The 15,969-nt window shown below is 53.8% G+C and overlaps 3 protein-coding genes across 3 annotated transcripts; 2 read left to right on the top strand and 1 right to left on the bottom strand.

Moving 5' to 3' along the window:
- Window positions 1–6,208: 6,208 nt before the first annotated feature.
- PODANS_2_9080 (uncharacterized protein) lies at window positions 6,209–7,181 on the top strand (the record flags this gene model as incomplete). Its single annotated transcript, XM_001911676.1, has 3 exons — window positions 6,209–6,372; window positions 6,441–6,653; window positions 6,713–7,181. 3 exons carry the CDS (start codon window positions 6,209–6,211, stop codon window positions 7,179–7,181), a joined length of 846 nt encoding a protein of 281 aa, XP_001911711.1.
- A 3,520-nt stretch (window positions 7,182–10,701) lies between these two features.
- On the top strand, window positions 10,702–11,656 carry PODANS_2_9070 (uncharacterized protein; the record flags this gene model as incomplete). The annotated part of the gene is made up of 2 exons (XM_001911675.1): window positions 10,702–10,734; window positions 10,817–11,656. The coding sequence occupies 2 exons, from the start codon at window positions 10,702–10,704 to the stop codon at window positions 11,654–11,656; spliced, it is 873 nt and encodes a 290-aa protein (XP_001911710.1).
- Window positions 11,657–12,684: 1,028 nt separating this feature from the next.
- On the bottom strand, window positions 12,685–15,900 carry PODANS_2_8720 (uncharacterized protein; the record flags this gene model as incomplete). The annotated part of the gene is made up of 1 exon (XM_001911674.1): window positions 12,685–15,900. One exon carries the CDS (start codon window positions 15,898–15,900, stop codon window positions 12,685–12,687), a length of 3,216 nt encoding a protein of 1,071 aa, XP_001911709.1.
- Between the last annotated feature and the right edge of the window lie 69 nt (window positions 15,901–15,969).

The raw sequence follows: 15,969 nt of genomic DNA, 5'->3' as shown, positions 1-15,969 counted from the left end.
TGCTAAGATCGACCGATATGTCGTGAGCTTGGGTCCTTTGCTTTGCTGTACACGCACGATGGCTGAGATGAGGGCCATTCGCATCACCGTTCGTTGTCGGATGATGTGCTCTGCTCTGTCACTCTCCTCTGTCTCAGACCGTTCAGCTGAGCGAGGGCTGGTCCATACATACAGTGTACCCTTCTCCTGACTCGACTGCCGAACCCCCGCGGGACCCCGGAGTGGGTAAGAACATGATTCTTTCCAATCACGAGAATACAAAAAGCATGGCACTTTTCTTGGTTAGCCCGCCGTGGTCGTCCCCCGGCGCGGCGCAACGCACGGAGCAAGCCCAGCACGCCGAGACAGCACGGAAACCAGGCCCCCCGGAAGCGTTGCCCTGAGACTTTCCGGGGGTCACGGCTTGGCAGGCAAGGATTGCTCATCGTCTGGCCTTCTAGAATTACGATTTTGGGACAAGACACGCGAGGGGTGTCTCTGAACACGGCGTGGCTTGCTGTTGCTACGAGGGCGTCAAGGTTTTTCTTTTTGCTGCCCAGCTTCCGCTTCAGGATCAAGTTCCGGAGGAAGAGCGCTCAACCTTTCTTCCCGACGTCACCGGGTTGCAATTTACAAGTGGGAGTCCAGCCGGTGGCGGCATCTGCATCCAACACTCTTGGCTAGTGTAGTGACTTCGCTCCTGTGGCTCCCTTGGATTCTGGGCCAGCCAGAGATGGTAGAGTTTGCGTCCGGATACGAGGGGCTGAGGAACCACTGTTGCTGAGCTGCAGACACCACGGCACCACGAGCCCCGATGGACGCAGCATTGGCCGGATGAGTTTGCGGAGCGGGAAGATGGTGCCGACGGTAATGCAGTGGGAGATCGCCGTTGCCAATGCCGCGGTTTGGCGTGTTGAGCAACATGATGTTTTTTGTTCGTTTGCGAGCTTGGTCGACGAATGAGGTGAGCCCGGAGCCGAGTGCAACATATTGTCGGAATGGAGTACCATCGCCTGGGCATCTGGGGTCTTGGGTGGTGGGGTTTGGGATGCACTCGCACTCTGGATTCGAGGCGTCATCTTTGCCTGTTGAGGGTGCTGTCTGGTGAGGATGATGCATAATGCCCTGATCGATGGCAGCCCCCTTTGGGCAAATGCCGCAGCGTGCCACCTATCTATCTGTCAGACGGAGCAACATCTCGACGCTCCATGGTTACGCTGCTGGGATAGTGAAAAAAAAGAAGAAAAAAAGGGCGATAACAGGCCGCCTCGCCGCCATCGACATAGCAAAACGGCAACTAGGCTCAATGTGTCCAGAGGCGCAGCCTATTTTTAGGACCCGATACACCACCGCTCCATCCAGATGAACACCGATTTCGACTCTTGATCTGGTCCGTGTGCTGTGCAACGCTGGAAGCTCGCCTTGGGCCAATCAGCAGCCGAGCAGAGCCGGCATGGGTGTTGGAACGGTGGCCCGACAGTGAAGCAATTGTCTCTGTCTCTCTTTTACTACCTGGCATAACGTCGAAGAGCCCACACAGACATCAACGTCGTCTTGTTGGTTCAGGTCGGCGACCCAACCCCAGGAACCAAACAACAGTCAACCCAAACAAGAGAGTGAACCAGACGATCGAGCCCAAGAGACCCTGGCCAAGGCATCATCGGCTGTCTGTGCCCGGGAGGCGTAATTTAGCGGCTCTTCACCACCTCCCTCGGTTCGACGACAACGTTGAATGCTTGTCCCCCTCGTTTCTTGCGCGGACGCCGCAATCCTCTCCCGTTCACCGTGATGATGGGTCTGATGGGTTGCGAGCGGCACAGTAAATTGACAGCTCATTGCTGCTCCGGTAACAAATCACGTTGCCTGTGCCTCGTGTGTGGCCGTTCCAACGTCTTCCGTCATGGCGATGGACCGGGCAATATAGAAACAGCAATTAGCCTGTGTTCGCATAGCTGGCAGAGATGCGACCAGGTCAGCTCTACCGCAGCACACTCGTCTGCTGAGAGGAGAGCCTTCCCTCCCAACTCTCGCCTCGGCAGGGATATTGCGCCGCATCATGCATCGTTCTCGGCATTGCGCTCCGTCAAGGTGAGAAGAAGAGGAGGGGCTGGACAGGGAATGCGGCACGGCCCCAGCGTAACGGTCTGACCCCCTTGCCTTGTTTGCCCTGCGAGTTTCTTCCCCACCTCCAGATTCCTCCTTGGCTTCTATCCGTGCCTATCATCACATTGTCCCTTTTCGTCCACCTCAAGCTCTAGGCAAGTTCCCACCGAGCTTTTCCACGGCACTTGCAGCCTTCGTTCCGCATCCTGTGGTGCAACTTGGAGACTGCCGTGCATCGCCCGAACAGGTCCTCGTCCATGGCTGGGCTATGCGAGAGGGCCACATCATTGGAACTTTGCGAGGCAGAGAAGCGGGGGAGGCAGCACACCATTCCCTAACTCTTGTGAACTCCAAGTTGCCCGTGCTGCATGAGCAATACCGATGCAATTTCCTCCTGCAGTCGTTGACAGAGGGAGAACCTCCTCCGACATGGGACAATCGGACGAACTCGGATTCCTGCAGGGTCGGTTGGCTGATATCAGATGAATTAACCACCATCTCCTGTTGTTCACGGCGTCGCGAGGCCGCCGCCGCGCGGAGGTGATGCCTTTTCCCACGAGGTGACGGTTACTTTCAAGGGCCCCCAATCTCCAGCCCGACAAACAGGATATCACGAGAACTAGATCTGCCGCTCCAGGCCACCATCGCATCTTGCCCAGACTCTAATAAAAGATCCTGAGCCGTGCCCCGGGTTTGGGGAAAATCATAGCTTATTGTCACTCTTATAGCCAGGTGGTATACATCCAACCCGGCTTGCATCCGTACCAACCTTATCTGATAGTGACAATGAGCATCTAGTGATACACCAAGTGATGACATAGTCGAGCTGAGCTCACCAAGGCGAACTCCGAATGCAGCTTGCGGCATCTTGCAGAGTGGTACCGGGAATTTTCGACGGCGTGATGCATAGTTGTCTCTCTCCTCTGAAGGTTCGGCAACAAATAGAAAGTACACGACAATTTGTTGACATCGTCCGAGAGACCACGAGTGGAAGCGCGCAAGGATGTATCTTGACCAGCATTCCTTTGAGCTTTGGCGCAAGCAAGACGCTGCTACCGCTGACAAAAGAACGCCAGATGTTTGGCGGGGAAGGACGGGTGCCTTGATGTTGAGAGTTTCGATAGTCTGTCTCGCATCTGCCTCCATGACAGCATACAGCAATCTCGGCAGTATGCATGCATAAAAGCTAGTACCACATACTGTAGTCCCGACGTTGTCTTGTCGTGGATACTGTTGTGATATGCGAGCGCGCCAACAGTAGAAGCGTTCCCGGTTTGGTAAGACTATGGAACGTTATGCAATACGGCTCCGCTCCGGCTTGTCAACCGGCGCTGGCAGCCGGAGTAGCATTATGAGTGGAAAGTGAGCTGAAAATAGTCGCCAATAACAGGTGACCATTGAGGTCCTTCGTCGGCAGCAGGATAATGGACAAAAAGCACCTGGCCAGGAACCAATGAGGGGCAGAGTCTGCGCCGTATGTCAAGCAAATGAGCCGGCTGAGCATATCCGAGCCGATCTTGGATGGGTATTGGTATACCCAAACTCTGAGGATGGTCTACTTGGTAGGCAAATAAGCGGACGACACCGGTTCGGCAATAGGTTATTGCTTTGATGAGGGGCGCTCCGCGCCGTCAAGGCCGCGCCGGGGGACCCGATTGCTGACCTTCGTCCGCGAATTCGCCGTCGGGCCGATCATTTGGTGAGCTTTTGCCACGGGGCGCTTGCATATTGCCACGGAAAGACTGAAAGGTAACCGTCTGGCAGGTCAACAGTGTGTACTGACCTGTCTTGCTGTCAGTAAGAACGAACCAAATAGGGCTTCATGGCACACCACTGCAAGTAGACCAAGTCGGTGTAGGGTAAAAAGCAGGTCCGAGAATGCCCCAGCAACTTCAGCCGCGGAATGGCGCCGAGTGGGCTCCGAGATGTGCCAGCAAACCGGGTTCGGTGCAGACGCCTCGTCCGTGATAACGCCGGGCGCTGAATGAGCCTCGATTATGGTCTGTCCAGTTCTCCCGGGACCCATGGCATTGGGACGGGTAGCATGCTCGAAGAGTGTTTGAAATGCATCTCCAGGCCATAAGCTTACTTGTGCAAAAGTTAGGTCTCACCACCACCTTTGTCGCGCCAAGATGGTTGGGGGCTGGTGTCAGCCATGTGGTAGCAAACCCTCCGAATTGGTGACGCCCAACACCACCGGCACTTGCTGAACGGCAGTAGCGCACCGCGCATTTCGACGGGATAACAGGGGAGTGTTCTGGTAATTGTGTTCCCAGGCCTCTGTCTCTCACGCCCATCCTCTCTGTTGATGGCGTGGGCCATTGGCTGCTGTGAGCTGGCAGTAAAGTTGAACGTTAGTGCCAGAAAGGCAAGCCATCCAGCAATAATCGCCGACTCTGCTGCAACATGGTGGCAAAGCCTCAAGAGGATGGCGAGGAGATGAGCCTATTTGACGCTTTGCGACCCCAAACCCTTCATGTGATGAGCGATATGCGGGTGGGGGTGAGTTCTCCGTGATGTGCCTTTTCCGGTTACTCTTGCATGACAGCTCATTCAATGAGACAGCGTGCATACTCACCGAACTGTTGAACAGTCGTCGTAACGAACGGCACAGGCGTAGGCTGGGTCTAGCGGAGGGTGACCAAGACCTCCAGGTCCCCGGCTGGGAGTCGAATCGCTAAGGGGCAATTCCACCAGAAGAAAACAGCCTGAGGTGATTTGGAAGTCTGTAGGTCTCTGGTTAGGTGTCCAGTGTCTGACGGTCTCAGGAGAGCCTCGATAGTCGGAAGTCGCGTGGAGCCGAGCAGGTGGGTGTTGAGAAGGGTCTTTTCAGGCGAACCGTGCTGCTGACTGTGTGCGTAGGTAGTCGCATTCCTCCCATCAGCGACATGGAGCAGTTGTACTGTGACTCCTGAAGGCTTGATATCCGGAAATCCGAGGAGCTGGTATCCCGAGTCACGAGGCGGAGGGCGATGTAGATTCTTGTCGACACCGGTTCGGTTGATGAGAGCCCCGTCTCGCGCTCCGCTGTGCCAGAAATGGATGTGCCGTCCTTTTAGAGGCAGTGATCGGAACTCATTGCCTGTCAAAGGGTCGTCCTATGCTGCGATCCCAATACATGGCTGACGGTCCCAAGTAGGGGGCCCGATTGGCCTGGCATGTAGTGGCATCATACTGTCCAGTGTGAGGCTCGAGTAAGGATCCGAGCTGCCAACCAGTCCGGTCTGGAGCTGTTGATACTGTGTCAGCCGATTGCAGCAAGCAGAGGTTGAAGATTTGCACAAGAGGTACCTGTATCAGGTCGTATGTTCATGACGAACCGCCCCGAACATCGTCATTATCTGACTTATCAAATCCTCGCAATAAAACGCAGGTATGCCGAAGTCGATGAGATATGAAACGCATTTTGGGCAGGAAGTTGGACAGCGAAAGGTTTCAAGTAAAAGGGTTCAAAGTTTTCAAGGCAGTGATTGATTCATTGATGTCAAGTGAAAGAGCGATCGATGGTGGTGGTTGAAGCTGCCCATTAAGGAGTTGATAAATCGCTGGCAGCTGTCAGGCTACTCTGTGACAGCTGGTCAGGGCGGCTCGGTCAATCGTGGGGTCAACTGGTCAGGGTGTCGCGTGTGCGCTGTTGGGACTCCGTAATTCTGGATCCATTTGGGCCGGATTTTGAACGGTGTTTGGCCTCTGGCTTTCGGCGTTGGACCCTGCCGGCCTCTAGACCGGGCCCGAAAATTTGCAATTGGAGGATCCCGTCGCGTCTCCTGTTTTCTTCATTCTTTCTATCTTCGTTGTTCCGATTCTTGATTCTGGTGCTGCGGGTTGTTTACAGGGCTGTTCATCGGGGATGGCATGCGTCTGAAAGAACACCATATTTCAACTTCCGGTTCCATCCATCGTCCAATTCTTGTCTCGGGCACTCCCTACGAGCCCGCCGTCCCTGCAACCTACAATTTATCCATTGCGACAGCGCACAGCGCACAACAGACGCCTCCGTGTCCCTTCGAACGTCCTCCCCCTTCGACGAATATAATATACCTTACCTTGCCTACCTTACCGCGCCCGCGCTCCCCTAATAATAGCAACACTCGCCAACGAACGGAACAATATCAACCAACCCAACATGAGCTGGTTAACCACCTTGTCGGGGTATCTGACCCCGGGGTTCCTCGTGCTGTCACCGCTGCTCTCGTACAGTGACCAGGCCTACTCGATGCACCGCGCAAAGTCGAGCGCCGGCTTCTCGCTCGACATACCCCTCATCATGCTTGTGGCCTCACTGCTCAGGTTCGTGGTCCCCGAGATGCCGTGTCTTTTTTTTTTGGCTGCTTCCTGCTAACGCGCCAGCCCTGCAGGATATTCTACTACCCTGGTGCCAAATTCGACATTGCCCTCCTTATACAATCGCTTGTTATGACCGTCATGCAGGTCGTTCTTCTCAAGATTGCGCTCGACCATCGCCCCGCGCCCTCGTCAAAGGGCGGTGACGCTGCTGTCCCCTTCGCCAAAATAAATGAGCGAGAGAGACAACGGCCGTTCAACTTTTGGCAGTGGAGGTCTCCCAAGCCGTGTGTTCCTCTCGACACTATCATAATGTAAAGAAATCGCTGGCTGACGTTGGGAGCAGATACTGGCAGTTTATAATGTCCCTGTTTGTCGGCCTGGTGGCTTGCGAGCTCTTGCTCTCCCCTATTCCGTCGGTGTACCAGGGGTATTCTTCCTTGATCGGCTACATCGGGCTCGCTGTTGAGGCTATACTGCCTCTGCCACAGATTATCGCCAATGCGAAGTCCCGGTCCTGCAAAGGTTTCCGGTTCTCCGTCTTGGCCAGCTGGCTGCTCGGTGACAGCATGAAGATGTTTTGGTTCTTCACCTCCAAGACGACCATCCCATGGGCGTTCAAGCTCTGCGGTATCTTCCAGGCCTGCTGTGACTCCTTTCTTGGGGTTCAATACTGGATGTATGGAAAAGGCCCAACTGAGATCAAGGAGCATGAGCTGCCCAGCACGGCGACTTGGGCCGAGCCCAAGGCCGATATTTTTGCAGGCGGGCGCCGCAGAGGTACTTCGGTGCTCCAAGCTCAAAAGACGACATGAATGATGTCAACGAGTACATAATATTATATAGATCTTGTAATAAATTTTGATGTGATGATTGAAACACTCACGTTTGAACACCACCAACCCATTGGGGGTTGGGGAAGCCAAGACCCGCATCGCCTACTCACTCCATATGTGCAGGGGCTCTGTTAGAACAGGACTTCTGATCGATGGCATCCTGAACTCGCCGTGGCGCCGATATGGTCCTTCGGTCCCTAATCAAGTCTGCTGGTCACTTGCATCAGAAGGCTGTTTTATGTCAAGATAGATCCAATGCCGGCATCTTGATGATAACTTGCAAGGCTGGCTTTCGAGGCTCCAACTGTCAGGTTCTTGGCAACCAGGCGACCAGTCCCTCTTCACCCCTGGCTCTCAAAGTGGGGCTAGAAACACCAAGAATCTCCAGCCTCAGCGCTGGAGATTTTCTCCTTTTCCCATGAAGACATCACCTCTGCAACAGCCAGTTTAAGCCCCATCGCGAGTCCGAGAGCAGCTGTCGCCCGCCAGATTAAGAAGCGTTCACTTTAAGCAGTTGGCATTTGCTGCAAAACCCGACGCCTTTGATGAGGTGGTAAGTGTCCACATGTGGTCCTTTATTGATTTTGGTCACCACAGCGACTGACCCATTTCAGTTGCAGCCTTGTTCACGGGCTTGTTTAAACATATGCAGCTTCATACAACAATCCAATCGCCAGCTCTATCAGAAATAAGCATCAGTCTTTAAGTTATCGGTTAGTTGAGTCTGATTTCTTTTCATCTCTATAACAAAATACCTCTCAACTTGGAGCAAACTTTTGCTTTTTTCTTGGCTTCCACTGCTACCCCTTTTCTTACCTTCAACATCAACACTGCAAAAGTCATCGCAGCATGATGTTAGCGCAACATCAGTGTAACAGCAGCCTTATTGGCTACTGTGCCTTTCCATTGACTACCATCAGACATTCCGATTGAAGTCTACTGGGCACCTACGTAGAGCAATGCATGTCCATCTCAGCATTTGCTCCATGCCTTGTAGTATATTCACCCCTTTCGTATACCCCTGGCTGCCCGTCGAGTCCTCTATGGACAATGACAATGAAGCAAAGCACCTAATTATCTATCTACTTGCCTGAATAGCTTGATTGAATGGCAAGGGAAAGATGAGCAGACTTAGCTGCTCGCTGCATAGTCTCTACCGCACGAGTCTGTGTCTTTGCTTACCTTGTCACAAAGTTAGAATAAGGAGATAGACAAACACCTAGTGGTATAGTTTGTCACGGCTTAGCATGAGTATTCTTTTCTCCCCACATAGTTCATCTCAACATACAGAGTGTCCCTACCTTCACAATCTTGAGTTTTTTTAAGACTCATCTTGACAACATCATCGAGCTAGCTTGACATGCACAGCTTAAGTCGTTCATCTCAACATACAGACCGCCTTTCTAAGACCCATATTGACGCATTATCCAGCGAGCTTCAGTCGCTCATCTCAACAAATAGACCGCAGCTGCCTTCTTTTTCTTCTCAAGACCCGTATCGACAATATCATCCAACCGGCTCAGCCGACGCAGCTCAAGTCACGCAGTTCAACATATAACGCCGGCGCATTCTTTTTCTTTCCACGACCCATATCGACAGCTTCATCCGAGCCAGCGGCGGACATATCTCAAGTCCCACAGTTCAACATACAAACCTCCGACGTTATTTTTTTCCTTTCTGAGACCCATATTAACGACATCCAGTCGTCCGAGCCGGTAGCGGACATAGCTCAAGTCCCATCCCATTGTTCGGCATACAAACCGCCACCGCATTTCATTTCTCTTTAGGACCCATATCAACAACATTGTCAACCCGGCAGACGCATTATCTTCTTTTTAGAATTCATATCCACGGCATCGCCGTGCCGGCGGCGGCCGCAGCTTCAGTCCTGCATTTTAACACACAGACCGGCCCGCGCCCGTTTCTGTTCTCCCACAACTATATTTATCTCAGATTCTGCAGCCCTGTCCTTCTTCTGTTCTTCTTTTCTCTCGTAGGAACCCAAGCACTGAGCCACCACACCAAGGCCAAGGGCAAAACACCATCACCGCTAGGTATGTACATTATTTTGTTTACTATCCTCCTTTTGCCCCATTTCCTTTTTGCCTCTATCCCTTTTTTTTTGCCTCTATCCCCCTGTCATCTCCTTTTTCATCAGAGCTTTTTGCTTCGTCGGAGTTTCTTGATCAGAGCTTTTCTCTTCGTCAGAGTTTCTTGATCAGGGCTTCTTCTTCATCAGAGTTTCTTCGTCTGAGCTTCCTCTTCTTTCGATACTTCTCAAGAGTTTCTCACTTGGGGCTGAAGAATTTCTTCGTCGGAGCTTTGGAAGACATTACCGCTTGGCCTCAAGTCACGATCACCGCCAGGCTCCAAACAGCTGGCTCCAGCTCGATACTGCTGGCTTGGACACCCACGTTGTGGACAACATACCGAACTGGACACTGAAAAAGTAAGTCAACGGAGGATGGTATCTTGATACGCCTTGGAGCATGCTCAATGGGCCTCGGAAGACAGTTGATAGGCGTCCTTGCTCTCTTTGTAGGCCTATTGACTATCCTTTGAGGCCTGTTGACTATCTTTCGAGGCCTATTCCCTGTTTGGAGAGGTGTAAGTTTACTGTCAGTATACGCTTTGCTAACTCGCAGTGCCAGTTATTCTGTCCAGAGCGTGACAACATCTGAGCCAGGTGGCTACCCCTCCAAGCCAGCAGCATCGAGTTCGAGGAGCTGTTTACAAGCCGCAGTCATCGATCGTTCTTTCCATCTAGAGTCCTTTGGCGGAATCCTGCTCTTCCATCACCACGTGATCTATTTAAGCTATCTCCCCCCCTGCCAACTTTCGCCGGATTTTCCTTTATTCACCTCTGCTCTCTCCCCCACCTCCCTCAACTCTACAGACCGACCTTCGCGTCTCTTCTCTTTTCTCAAGATTCGATCACTGGCTCACCTTCTTACTTTCTCAAATAAACAGCTGCGACTACACCTTGCCTCTCAAGCGACCACATCCAACTCTGCTCGACCGACCTCGCCCTCCCGCCTACAACTGGACATCTTGGCTCGTACACATCATCGTCAAGATGTCGCGCAAGGCCGATTTCAAGAGTACCGAAACCCAACAGCGCTTGCTCGCTGCTCTCATTGCGAGTCAAGTCCAGAACATGTCTATTGATTACAAGAGTATGTTTGTTTCTTTCTTCTCCTACCCTTCCCTCGCGTGACCTTCACGTGACCCGCCCTGAGCCGCTCACCGCCGGATTGTTCTAGACTTTCGGGCTGTAAACAGAGGGCTCATTGCTGGGCTCGGCGCATCTTGTTTTGCCTTGGAGTCTAGAGCAGTCACTAACGTCGGTGGTTGGTGGGGTGAATAGAGATTGGTGCCATGGTGGGCATGACCGCCTCGGCCGCCGAGCACCGCTTCCGTGGTGTCAACGCTCAGGCGAAGGGTCTTCGTCTTGCTTATGAGCTTCATAAAGAGGGCCGGGGCCCTCCTCCCTCGGAGTATGATTTCACCAAGATCACCTCCAACGTGTGGGGTAGAGGAGGTCCTCGGGCTGAAGGTGTGCTTGCTTGGATCCAGATGACATTACATGACTAACACTTTGTTTAGATCTCCAGAAGTACTTTGGTGCTTCCACGGAGCAAGGTCTTCAGTACCACTTCAGAGCGATCAAGCAGCAGGCGAACGTGCTTAAGGAGGCCGTTGAGAGCGGACAAGACCCTGCCGACGCGTTTGAAGAGTATCTCCAGAACGGCGGCCACAGCGTTCGAAAGGGCGTCAGCGTGAAAGGCGGCACCACCAAGGCTGCCAAAGCCGCCACCGGAGCCAGAGCCTCCCCTGCGAAGCCTGCTCCCACCAGAAAGCGTGCTGCCGCCGCACCTGCTCCCAAGACGCCCCACAAGTCCCCCACCAAGAAGCAGAAGGTCAAGGGGGAGCCGGACGTCACCTCGCTCGATGATGAGCCCGAGCTCATCTTCCCCCATGCTGATTCCCCCGCCTTGCCCAAGGTTCTCGACTCACCCGAGGTTGTCACCTCATCCTCCGACGTCGACTCGCCTGAAGTTAACTACGATGCTCTCGACGAGGAGGCCTCCAAGCCGAAGGCGAACTCGCCCTGGAAGAAGATGGCTGGTCAGATTGGTGGGCCGGGCCAGTGGTCGAACCTCATGACTGGCGAAAGGGCCAAGTTGAAGTCCAAGAACGACCAGGTCGTGGCCCAGCACGCGGCCAACGGCAACGTTATCGATCTCGACTCTTCCTCTTCTCCCGATAATGCGCTCCCTGGTCTCCACGATTCTGCCTCCTCTACACCCACTCGCCCCCAGCGCATCAAGAAACAGGGCGGTGCTCAACCCCCTAGCACCCCGGGCTTCAAATTCGACAACATTGACATCAACGACGGTGGCGATGAGGATGACGAGATGGAGGATGATGACGAGGATGATGGTGCTATTTGAGCAGCATCTTTTCATCTCACAACAACAACAACAACAACAACAACAACAACAACAACAACAACAACAACAACATTGAACTTTGTGTCGGATTTTTTGTAAAAAAGACACGCTTGCTGACGACACCTTTTATGCCGTTTGCTCACGCCCATGATCGATTTTTTTCCGGCGTTGGTAAACGTCTGGAGGAGGAAGGAGGAGAAGGTCATGGGATAAGAGGGTTATTAGGGCAGTGGGAGGAGGCAGATAAGGGTTGTGGTTAATATAGAGCGTTTTTTTTTGATATTTGATTTTATTTGTCTGCGTTGATCTTTCTGTTTATTTGTCTGCGGTTTTTTTCATCTTTTTTTTTGGTTTTTTTTTTCATAACCCCACGCCCATCGCTTTTTCACTTGGTATGGGCAAGAGGATATAAATGAGAGGAGGAGAGAAGGGGACAAAAGTGGATGGGGCGTTGATTTCGATTTGTGAGGTTATGTATGTGTTGATCATTGCGGTGGCTGGGACGGGGACATCTACTGCTCAGACGATGAGGGTGGGGAGAAGGGATCATAACACCTCAGTATAGGAAAGGGAATAAAGGTGTTGATTTTTAACTTTGGCCTGAAAGTGGTGGTGATGTGATTTGACTGTGGATGTTATACATTCTTTGAGTGAGTTGCGAGTGAGTGAATGATGTAACTTGATGCCGTGACGCCTATCATTAACATTCAATTTTGGGACGGTTATGTGTTATGTTGAGACGATTATGTGTTATGTTGGGACAATTATAGTTTATGTTAACACGATTGTGTTGTTGTATTGGGACGATGATGTGCTAATGTACTGGTGTGTCAAAGAAAGGGGCCATACATACAAAATAGGAGAAAGAACATGGCCAGAGATGTAAATGGCACAGCTGGATGAGTATTAAACTGTATTATAACGTGTATTATAATAAGAAAGCCAGACCCAACCTTCAAACTCCATACCGAAAACAGAAAAACATGTGGTATCCGCTGATATACGAAACCTCCCCCTCCACCCCAAACTCAAACCCTCAACCTCGAAGGACTACTCTGCAACCGATCCTGCTGCACCATCAACCCCCTCAACGGCGACCCGCCATTATTATTCCCACCACCACCAGCACCCCCCCTCACAGGCGAAGTAATCAAAAATCCCTGCCTATCATACAACCCCAAACTCTCCACACTATTCGGGCCCGGGCCCAACCCCCTACCCCCCCTACTCGGCGTCCCAAACTGCCCCAAACTCACACCACCCCCCAACCCAGCATACCCACTATGAAAAGTAAACTCCTCCCTCACCGGCAACTTGAACGGTCCTCCCTCCCCATCATTCTCCTTGTTACCACCACCACCACCACCACCCATCACCCCAGGCGACGAATCCGTCACCGTCTCCAACACACTCACCCTCAACAAACTCTGCCTCCGCTCATGCACACTCCCCGGCTTCCTCCTCTTATGCGGCGGCGACACATTCCCCGCCCCTACACTCCCACCCCACTCCCACCCCTCCTGCCGCTTCTCGACCGGATACGCCAGCGGAATAACCTCCCTACTCACCCTCGGACTCCCCAAACTGGTCTGACTGAGTGAGGCGTTCATCGCCCCACCTCCGTTCCCTCGACTCCCCTGTCTCCTATGCTGCGGCAAGGCAGGCTGGGAGTTAGATCTATTATGCAAACCACCGCCCCCGCCCCCATTGGCAACCGACTGACTCCTCTTCCTCCGCCTCGCAGTGTCAACATTCCCCCCAAGCGAAAGATAATTCCTCGCCCCAATCGACTTCCTCTTTTGAAAATTCTGCATAGTCCCCGAAAACCGCTTCGGGTTCTCATTATGCAGCGAGGTCACACTCGAAGTCGACATCTGCGAGTTCATCCTCCTCAGCGAGGCGACAGTATCCGCCAGGGGGATACCGTCCTCATCTTCTGACTCCCCCTCCCCCTCAGAGCCGGCGGCTGTGGTTGGTGGTGGGGAAGTCGCTGTTGACTTGAGGTTGAGCGGGTCAGGAAACAACAGTGAGTTGGCAAAAAAGCTGGCGTTGTTCACCTCTGCCGATCTTTTGAGCACGCTCGCCGGGGCGTTTTCCGCCGAAAAGGTTGAGTAAGCCGAGTCTCTGTTGCCGTTGCGGGAGAGGGAGAGTTGGAGTTGGAGTTGGTGTTGGGAGGGAGACATTTTGATGCCGGGCTTTTTGGATGGGCGGGGGACGTTGTGGATTCGGGGGAGGTCGTCGGCGAAGGAGACGGTTTTGGTGGGGGAGAGGGTCTTGCGGCGTTGTTGGTGTTGGCTGAAGACCGGGCCGGGGGCGGCGGGAGGTGGGAGGATGGGGATTGTGCTGAGGGTGCTGGTTTTTGTGAGGCGGAGGAAGAGAGGGCCGGCTGGGATTCGTGGGATGTTATCATCTTGTTGTTGAATGAGTGTTGAGCCAGGGGTTACACTGGGCCCGGGGGCGAGGATGAGATCTTGGGTTGGGCTTGCGAGTGTCATTCGGCGCTGTATGGTGGACCGTTCAAGGCTTTCTCGGAACAGACCTTGGGTTTTGGGCTGTTGTCTCAACCCAACCGAGATGGTGCTGGGGGAACATCTGTTGATGGACAGCGGCAGAGGAACTGGCGCCGTGATGAAAGGGTCGTTCATGGCAGGCGCTTGGACACCGGCGGCGGGCTGGGGTGCAACGACAAAGCCATCCAACGGCATGATTGCCTTTTTGACCTCGTCTGGCATCTCGTCCTCACTGAAGACTGTCGACAGCGAGGAGGAGATGGAGCTTCTTGGCGATTGGATCACCATCTCCACCTGCCTTTCTGCCTGTTGGGGCTGCTCCTGCGCTGGCTTTCGAACCAGCCCACTGCGACTGGGCGACGTCAGTCCAGCCGGGTTCTCAATCGGGCTCTCCTCACCAGCCAAGCTATCAGACTCAGACACGGCCGACACCTCAGAGTCCTGTCGTTTGTGACCCATCCCCTTCTTCGGCAGCAGGCACTCTTGACTCGTCCCCGCCATCGACACGGTTCGAGCATTCAAGGACCCCATCCTCATATGCCTTCCCCGACCAACACCACCAGTCGCACTCCCGGCCCTCAACCTCTTCTCCGTCGACTTTAAAATCTCCGACAATGTCGAATCGGTACTCTGCGCCCTCGACCGCCTCCTCGCGACAGCCCTCGGCGGTGTCTGAGGCAGCGACCGATGCGGCGGAGGAGGGGGAACAACGCTCGGCTGCACTTGAGGTTGTTGTTGCTGCTGCTGCTGCTGCTGCTGCTGCTGTCCACAACTCCCAACCATAGCCCCAACAGTATGACTCCTCACAATTCCCCCTTGTCCCCCCGTGACAACAGCCCTAGGCGGCTCAGGCAACACCCTCCCCGCCCCATCAGCAAACCCAGGCCCCAACCTCAAACACCCATACCCCCTGATCTTATCACTCCCAAGCCCAATCTCCCTCTCCTTCTCCTCCTGCTGCCGTCCCCACGCAGACACACCGCCGGAAGGATACCCATGAACGGTGTGATGTACCCTCGACAACCCCCCGGTCAACTCCCTCACCGGCCAGGACCCCCTCTCCCCTCTTTCCTTCAACGACCCGCCCCGGAAGAAACTCCGTTTAGGCAGCTCAACCCCCGCGGCAGCAGTAGTTTCGTTCACTAACCCCCCCTCCGCCTTGTTCTCGTCACCCTCGCCCAGCCTCTTCATCTCACTAGGCCAAGCACACGATTGGCTCCTCGAAAGTTTGTTCCCCCCCTTTCTCTTCTTTCTCAACCCCCTCTCCTCCTCCTCCTCCTCCGTCAACCGCCTCAACATCCCCCTCCCTCTCCTCCCCCCCCACAAAACAGGAAGCGACCTAGCCCTTTTCTGCCCCCCCCCGTCAATAGCCATACTCGCTAGACTCGGCGCACTAATCTCAACAACCTCGAACGCTTCCTTGCTTCCCCATTTTTGGAGTCTGCTACCCTCTTGATGGGCATGGGTGGTGATGTGTGACCGTTCAGCTTCTGTGGAGTCACCAGCGCGGATCTCAGGCATGCCGCTTAAGCGGGCGGCGAGTCTGCGGTGGGCGGAGCGTTTGCGCTTGCGGAGGTAGAGGAGGAGGAGGGCAATTGCGAGGCCGAGGGAGATGGTGGTTATGAGGACCATGACTACTATTCCGGTGGCCGAGGTTAGGGGGTTAAGGGAGGAAGGGGGAAGGGATTGGGAGGCTGAGCCGGAGCCGGGGGGGGGGTTGTTGTTTGGTGGCATTTTTTGCTGCTGTTGGAGCTGTGGTTATGATGGGATCCGATTGAAGGAGTGTGGTTGCTAAAGGAGCGT

This window comes from Podospora anserina, chromosome 2 (assembly GCF_000226545.1).
Source record: "Podospora anserina S mat+ genomic DNA chromosome 2, supercontig 2".
NCBI lineage: Eukaryota > Fungi > Ascomycota > Sordariomycetes > Sordariales > Podosporaceae > Podospora > Podospora anserina.
Note: the sequence above shows the minus strand (reverse complement) of the source record. Positions and strands in the feature narration are given on the sequence as shown.